This window comes from Candoia aspera, chromosome 6 (genome assembly GCF_035149785.1).
Source record: "Candoia aspera isolate rCanAsp1 chromosome 6, rCanAsp1.hap2, whole genome shotgun sequence".
NCBI classification, from domain to species: Eukaryota; Metazoa; Chordata; class Lepidosauria; order Squamata; family Boidae; genus Candoia; species Candoia aspera.
In genome coordinates this window covers 38,663,798-38,672,517 of record NC_086158.1, presented here as the reverse complement: position 1 = coordinate 38,672,517, position 8,720 = coordinate 38,663,798, and the positions used below count along the sequence as shown (strand labels likewise).

General features: G+C 40.1%; 1 protein-coding gene across 1 annotated transcript in view; it reads right to left on the bottom strand.

Moving 5' to 3' along the window:
* Nucleotides 1–1,986: 1,986 nt before the first annotated feature.
* BOK (BCL2 family apoptosis regulator BOK) overlaps nucleotides 1,987–8,720 on the bottom strand; it is a 32,996-nt gene continuing 26,262 nt past the window's right edge. Inside the window, exons 4-5 of the mRNA XM_063306787.1 lie at nucleotides 3,892–4,055; nucleotides 1,987–2,536 (exon numbers count right to left, since the gene is read on the bottom strand). Coding sequence (XP_063162857.1) covers nucleotides 2,411–2,536; nucleotides 3,892–4,055 — 290 coding nt within the window. The 3' untranslated portion in view covers nucleotides 1,987–2,410. The remainder of the gene's footprint in view (nucleotides 2,537–3,891; nucleotides 4,056–8,720) is intronic.

The window sequence follows — 8,720 nt, the reverse complement described above, 5'->3', positions numbered from 1 at the left end:
AGAAAGCATGGGGCACTTTTCTTCCCCTCCCCATGCAGTATTTTCAGACTTACATCAGTCAAACTCTAAACCACCACCAGTTTGGATATATTTAATAAGATAACATACATTTAGGGTTTGAACTATAAAGTCTGAAACCTCTGTAAAAAAGCCACTTGCAAGAGGTTAACAATGGTAACTTGCTTGCTCTTTTACTAGGCATATTGTACAAACCCAGCTTCTCTTTATCTAATCTGGCAGAACTGCCTTGTTATATTTGTCCATTTGTTCATTAACTCAGAGGATTATTATTATAGATCTTACGGTGCTGAGTGGCTAGATATACAATATTTAAGAATACTTAATGCACATGTTTTCTTGGGATATTTCTTCTGTAAATCTTGGGTTTTTCTAAATCTTCCTTTATGTACATTTTATTTGAAGCTATAGATACTATCTATGGCAATTGAGATCTCACAAAATGTAGCAGTGAATACTGCTTCTGTTGAGGAGCTGAAAGATTCCATTTTCCTCCACCAAAAACATTATGTATTTTCAGAGTACACTGAATATAGTATGAGGGGTCCCCCCCCTTTTCTCACCATATATATAGTTAGTAATGGACCTTTCAAGCCCACTAGTCATCCTTGCATGATTTTGGTTTTATAAGGACTCTCCTTCAACAAATGTACCAGCATAGGCAAAAATTATTTTTAACCCATATAATGTTGGAAAGAAGTTGTATAAAGGAAGTCAAGTCACCGTTTGGTTTTCTATTCATCAGAATGGAACTAAATTTGATGTTGGGTAAAGCTGGCAGAAGGAAGATTGAGTAAGAAAACGGGCCAGATCCAGATGGAGTCTTCAGAGAAAAAAATCCTGAAAAATACCCAAATGTATCTTTTTTGGAAAGGCAGTTAGGTAGTGGCTTAGAATATTGCTGATGACACAGATCTAAGCTCCCCCCCCCCGACCAACTGACCCAGAGCAGAGCTATTATCAATTGATTAGAAAGAGTTCCAGAAATTATGTTCATGCTCTCCCTACTGTGTTTTATTTAGTCACAACGAATCAACCTCTTCAAGCCCTCATCTCATTATATACAAGAATTCAGATTCTGTTTCAGTGGTCTAACACAAGCAGCCCGAACCTTCCTGTTCTCACAAATTTCGAGGATTGCTAATCCCACTCCCATTTACCAGCATTTGCACACTGTTGGCTACAATGTAGAAAGAAAAACAATGGGTTAGAGTATCTTTTAGATGTTTATATACTTCATTGTGTGTACACCTTTCTTTATTTGCACTTAGGCATCAAAGCAGGTTTAGATTTCCTCCTATCCTGATCATGCTTGTTATTATATACAGTATAGGGTAGCGGTGTATACTGTATTATATACAGTATAGGGACGTGGTGGCGCTGCGGGTTAAACTGCTGAGCTTGCCGATTGGAAGGTCGGCAGTTCGAATCCGAGTGACGGGGTGAGCTCCCGTTGCTAGTCCCAGCTCCTGCCAACCTAGCAGTTCAAAAACATGCAAATGTGAGTAGATTAATAGGTACTGCTTCGGCGGGCAGGTAACGGTGTTCCGTTTAGTCATGACCACAGAAGTGTCTACGGACAAATGCTGGCTCTTCGGCTTTGAAACAGAGATGAGCACCGCCCCCTAGAGTCGGACACAACTGGACTTAATATCAAGGGAAACCTTTACCTTTACCTTATAGGGTATGGTAGGATTAAAAAAAAATCACATTTGCCAATTGCACCTCACGTTAAACTTCCATATGCTCCAATTAGGACATCTTTTTGCTGACATATACTTAATGTTCCTGCAGTTTGATGTTTCTGGATCCTTTTATTCAACATAAGAGTAGTTTTTTAAAAAGAAAAATCATGATCTTATATTTTGGTGCCTCAGGTGCAAAAATGTAAAGATGGGTATATAGCAATCTATGCTATACAATCCCAGTTTAGTTTCCTCTTAGACAGAAGGTGGCATTTAAACTAAATTTCAGTATATTGGAGAACCCCCCCCCCTTCTTTATTTAACAATCATTAACCAAGAATTTAGGATCCAAAGTGTGAAGAACACTGTGAAAATCATAACTGGAAAACACAAAAGTAGTTTACATTACAAATTCAGGGCACAGTTTTTCTCTTGACAACAGCTCCAAATCAGCTTCCTTCTTTTTAATGCATTAAAAATGTGACACAATTTAAAAACAACAAACTGAGTGGCAAGTTCTTCCATTGCTCAGCCTTGTGAACAGTTCTATGCAAATCTGAAAATACAAAAGAGGCTTGGTGCAAGACATGAACTGAAAAAAGGCTTCCCATTGCTGGAAAAATGTGGAGGAAAGTCATCTCATTACTCCTTCTCTGTGTCTGTTGTGTCACTGAGAAGAAGATGGAACTTCATTTGATAACTGGATATCATCTTTCTGGCAAGAGCACAAAGAAGATGGCCTTCAAGAAGTGGCCAAAACTGCAAATGGCAGCCACAAGCCAATGGGAACGAAGGTTAGGATCAGCATTCACTACACATTTTGTTATGTCTGTCTGTGGTAGGAAAAAGAAAAAGAGAATTAGTAGTTTTGCATATGTCACATCCTGAGTACGAACAGAGCTCTGTATCATGCCTGCCAGATTGTTGGTGAAGGATTCATCTCCCTGTCAAAATCCTGAAAACATTTCAGTAGAGCTGGGCTTTGGGAAACCTGAGTAAAGCTCCAGTTGGAAACCTTGAACTTTTCTCAAAATACCTCTGCAAGCCATTGATTCTGATCTCTGCCTAACACAGTCTTAGCCTACTACATGAAAAGAGGGTCAGGACACCAAAGAGTGGATGGCCCCACCACCATCAGCTATTCATTTATTTATTAAACAAATGTATATAGCCACCCATCTATCAGAAGGAACACTTGGCTTCCTATACATTCTTCCTAAAGCAAAAGGATTCTTGTCCCCCCCCAAAATTGTCCATGCATGCCCAAGAGCATTTCCCCTACAATCCCACTTCTGAATACTACTCAGAGATTTAAATTTTTGGGGGGGGGTTGCTGTGGGTAGGTGCTAGGGAGCGCTGATGGGCAAAAAAGTAGCAGGAGCGGGAGCAACTTCTGACTTCCTGCTGGCTTTCCATTGACTTTGCTTGTGGGAAGCCAGCAGGTCACATCAGAAATTGTGATCACATGACCACAGCTCGCTGTGACATCGCAATCACAAGTGGGCACCCAAGTGCCCAGATCAGGTGACGGCAGGGACACTGTGACAGCCCAAACTCAGAGGACTGGTCGTAAATCCCCCTCGTTCAGTGCCATCAGAACTTTGAACGGTCGCTGAACAAATGGTCGCAACATGAGGGCTACTTGTACCTCTATAACACTTCGCACTACCTTCTTGTGCAGCATTACACTATTACGTGGCCTCCTAGCCACTGAAAACAGCTGTTAGAAAAAAGGAGGTGGGGGTGTCTCCCCAAGCTGCTACAAAGTATCTGCCCAATGTAGAAAGGTGCCCCTGATACGTATATACACACATCAGGTGAGTAATGAGTGGCCAAGGTTTCCCATTGCATCATTACTTGTCTCTCTTGAAAGCATGAAGGCTAGATTCATATAAAAGATGCAGCAAATCAGCAGCAGCAAATTAAGCAAGTCGAATGAGGCTGAAAACTTGAGGGGAAAGGCAGCCGCAGGCCCAATGGGTCAGACCCAAAGCTACCTGGAGAAGTTAATTCAGTCAGAATCCTTGAAGGCCAAGGATGTCAAGAAGGGCTGACTGGGCAAAGCTTTATTAAAGGAAAACTTTGCCCTCCTGTGAAATACCCACCTACTTTGATTCCTGCCAGTAACAGTTCCAGAGCTTGCCCCCTCATACTTTTAAGGAAGACGTAACTCTACAGGCGCACTTACCCAGCCTCCTCTCCTCTTCATCCATGTCACCAAGGTCTTGCGTACAAACTCTCCCAAACAGTCTACAATGGTATGGACCATGGCTGGCTGGGCATGTCTCACACAGTCCACAGCCAGGCCCGCTGCCACGGCATAGAGAGATGCAATCTTACCCCATGTTATTCCTACAGGAAGTGGGGAAGAAATCAAACATAGTTAGCCCAAAGGTGGTGGGAAAAAGGTAAGTTGGGTAGCTATATTCTGTGTGTTTAGGTAACCTCTTCAGGCAGGCATTTCTGCATTTGGAATTGTTCTCTCCCCTCATCCCACTATCATCATGCACCAGACAGCTGAGCATGGATAGGCATGCAGACGCCCATCTGTACCAAATTATGTGTACACATAATTTATTGTCACATAGTCTGACCCAGGCTGTAGACAGTATAACATTATTCACTACGGAGCAGCTGTTGGATGATATTCAGTGGCACGTGCCCAGCTGGTACATTAGCACTGCCTACTTTGCAGTCACTCCCCAGGGACAGGCGCTGACTGAATAGCAACAGTTGGGCAAGCTCAAGAACAATCCTTCAAAGGTCCCAGTTAGATGAGATGCCATTTATACAATTATGGGAACAACCTTATAAAAGTATGCATAAATGTACATAAATCTGTGTCTCCTGCTTTGGGTCAGGTCTGGATTGCCCTCTTCCTCCCCTTACCTGCTTGCTCCAATAAGAAGTCTGGGCCCATGCAATTACTGGGCCCCACTCTGATAGAGATAGATAGAGAGAAGATAGATACAGATACAGATACAGATACAGAGAAGAGTTAAAGTCATCAGGTTGGTCCTGGTGAGAATCTCAACCAACCCAGTCCCCATTCTTACCCTTCACCATCTCAATTTGCCTTTAAACCTTTATTCACAAAATTGCTCATTACATAATTGGGATAACACCTGATTTGGCTTTTACAATACTGTTAGTTTATGTAATAGCACCAATTAATATTCATTCTCTTAACAAATGTAAAGTACAGATTTTTAACTTTGACATACGAAAGAGCTAAACCGGCAAAGTGCAAGACACAAGAGCCTTCTAGTTAATGTAAGCCCAATGTAAACAATTTCAGGCATGGGTGAGGATTGCCAAAATAACATATTTTGTCATTTTAATTATTCAGATAGTCTTTTTTTTTAACCTAATAGACATTAAGAGTAACACGCAGCGTTCAATCTTATTTCCCCACAAATTCAGAAAGCAGCTATCATCAGTACCTCACAAGAGAATAGAACCAAGAAATGGATAATGTGATTTTTTAAAGAAAGAAACATGTAACAGAAATGTGTTTCAGCTTTCTAGATTCTGAAAATTTGGAACCTATTGAAGTATGAAGAATTTGGGTTTGATGTCTCAGGGCAAAAACTAAGAAGACTGTTTTACTTCAGTGGAAGATTCAGTGATAAGTGACTTATTATCCATATCTACATTATTCATGCATGACTGTCAATTACATGGTAATTTGATCAATATGATTCCACATGGTAAGGGTTTAATTTGTTGCTTAAGACTTGAGTATCATCTATATGAACAGGTTTGATATTTAATTATTATTTTTTTCTTCTTTTTTTGCCACATTTGACTTATTTTCTGGTTTATTTCATTTTTTTCTGTATTATCATCTCTGCAGTGGTTATTGTTTACTTTTGTTGTTGTTGTGAGATGTTAAAAATCTATATATCTTTTTAAAGGAGTATGTTGAAGCAGTGGTTAATATCCCAGCACAACTTTGCCCCAACTTCTTGTTCTGAAAATGTATACATTATATTAAGCTGCAATATGAGTAATAAAAAAAAAATTGGAGGCCAGAAAAAAAATGTAGGGGCTATGTATCCCCAGAGAGTTATTTCTAGAGATAAAATTAGCATCCGATTCTAATGATTATACTGGAAGTTCACCATTTGCCATCAAACATCTAAAAGTGCCTTAATAGTTTTAAAAAATGTATCTGTTAGTGGAAGCATATACAAAATTTCTGATCCCAGGGGTGACATCAGTTGTCCGGCTGGGAACTACACACACGCACATATAGATTCTTCTTAACGTTGCTGGAAAGAGAGAGAACCCCCTCCTTCCCACTGACCCTGCTATAAATCACTGTTTCCCCCCTGTCTCCTAGTGGGTGGGTTTAGACCAATTCCCCCATGGTGGCTGGGGAGTTCTAGGAGTTGAACTCCAATCATCTTAAAGGTGCTGAGGTCGAGAAGCACTGGCTTAGACTATCTTTCTCACTCTTACTGTTTCTTTCCCAGGACTTTTTGTCAGTTGCTTAAGATGCAGTTCCTAGGAATAGAACCAGGCTTACAGACACAAGTTTCCATTCTGCTTATTCCTCTAATCATGCAATTAGCACCTTTTCTTTGTCTTTTGACATGCTGGAGATTTGGAGCCAGTGTCTGGCCAGGAATGTCAGAGCTCAACCAGAGCAGGCATACTTTGCTGGCTACTTTGCCTTCCCTTTGCCCACCCACATACAGCAGGCGGTGGGAGCAGCCGCAAACTGCATATAATAAAAATGCCACCAGTTCAGTTTCCAGCTGGGCAAAAGCTGTCATTCTAATAGCTGCAAAAAAGGAATCAGTTTAGGGAAGGGGCTCTTGCTGCAAATCACTCTAAGGAACTGGCTTTTAAAACCAACCTCTACTGCAAAGCTATATAAGAGCCAAAAAACCCCTCATTCTGTTGATCTTTTAAGAGCAGACAGATGGAAGCCAGCTGTTGAGTTGAGGTATGTAAATACCAAATGGACCAAAACAGAGAAAATAAATGAGAACTGGTACCCTGTGTTAGTCTCCTAGATGCTGGAAAATCTCCAGGAAACCATGTGGGATAAGCATCTGGTCAGTTTCTGAGCTCACAAAACCACACTTCCTTTTGCTGAACAAATAAACCTACCCACTTGATGATCAAAGTGCACAGCTTTCTATTCCAGCCCAAAACAAACTTGTGATGGGCTGTGTTACAAGAAGGGGGTAGGGAGAGAAAACTGAACTAGCATATGTTCCTCTCCAATGCTGCCACCTTCTCAACACTTGCAGATGGTAGTAGTCAGTATAACATACTGTACTAATCCCTGGATAACCAAACCATGTTTTATTGAATTAGCCCAACTGCCTGGGCTTACTCAAGACAATAAGCCACAAACAAGTCAACCGTATTTTAACTTAGCATGTTCTGTGAATCCAACTAACGTTTGAATTCAGAACTTGCTCAATTTAGTATCAGTTGACAGAGAGCCTATCTGCATAGCCAACTGCCTATAGTGAGTATGGGCCACCCATAGCTCTAAAGGACTAGAACAGATATTGTAATCTTCTATTCACCTCCAACCTACCATGAATGTAACTTCTGCCCATGTTTTCTTGAAAGTGAGATTTGAGCTTGTTCCAACTCAAGAATTGCCTGCTTTGTTCTAGGCAACCCCTTCACTTTGTTTGGTGACTGTGTAGAGGCAGGAGTACCTCCTCAACTAAGTCAATAGTTTCCATGGTCTACAATGTCTTCTGGAGCTACCCTTACCAGTACAGTAGTCCTCTAATTGCGCAGTGGTTATAGCACTTGTCTAGAATATTGCTGCTTTGAAACCCAGCAGGATATATTGTTTATTACTATTTTCCTTTTCCTGAGCTATCACTTTTCCATTGGGGTTTGAAAAAATAATAAATCCACTAGTGCACTGTTTCATAGTTTTGCCAGACATAAAGGGTTTCACTTCCAGCTCCCAAATAGCCCATCTGATTCATACACATATTTTTATTTTTGTATCTGTATGTGCAGATACATATAAAGGCATCTACATGCATTAAATTCTGCCCCTGAAAGGAAGGCAATGGACAAGCGTTTCCTGGAATGGAAAGCAAGGGGCAACAGCAATCAGGGTCATGGTAGCATTCAACTCCAGCCTCACTCTTACTTCTTAGAGTAAAAGCTAGCTCTTATCTTGCTTTTTTAACAATAAGCAAATAAAACAAAATTGAGACAATGGATTCAGTGGACCTAACAATTTGCAAGCTTTCCAGTGGTATTGTTCTACAGAACTCTTCTTGAAATGTATATTAAAATGAGAGATAGAAGGTAATAGAATTTAGGCTCAAAGTAAAATAACTTCTATCTGTATTCAGTGATGATAAGTCAGTAAAAAATACACTGTCATTATGTGTAAGTGTTGTTTATAGTAGTTCATAAAACATGAAACATATGACAGTTTGCAGGAGTTCTACACTTTGCAAGTAAAAATAGTACTATTATCTTTTTTGTTCCATTTTAAGGCATACAGGTTTAACACACTTTTTCATTAATTCTAATGTCAATATAGATGATAGTTTTACAATTATATAAACCTTTAGCAGTATTTTTAAACAGAGAAAAATCACATTCTGGCACAATGAGAAGAAAACAGCAAGGAGAGGCCGATAATGAACATTCTGTTCCATGACTCTGAGTCTCAGAAAGGTCCTGATTAACATATAATTTACATGGAGATCAATAGTCAATGCTTTATTTTCAGTAAACCTTTTTAACAGCGTAGAAACCCTTGCCTTATTTGTATCTGGTACATCTTGAAAGTCCCACATGAATCATTCAGCTAGCAATAAATGTGATGGCAAATGCTAGTCATTTTGGGGTTAGCAGGTTGGGTTCAAGAAGATGGAAAATAAGGCTCAATCAGTCTTAGTTTGGAATTATTACTGTTATCTTTCATCTGTGCTCACAGCAGTAGGGAATATCAAAATGGATTAGCAGATAGAAAGAGAATGTGGAGCATTACCTCCATCCTGCCAACCAGATAAT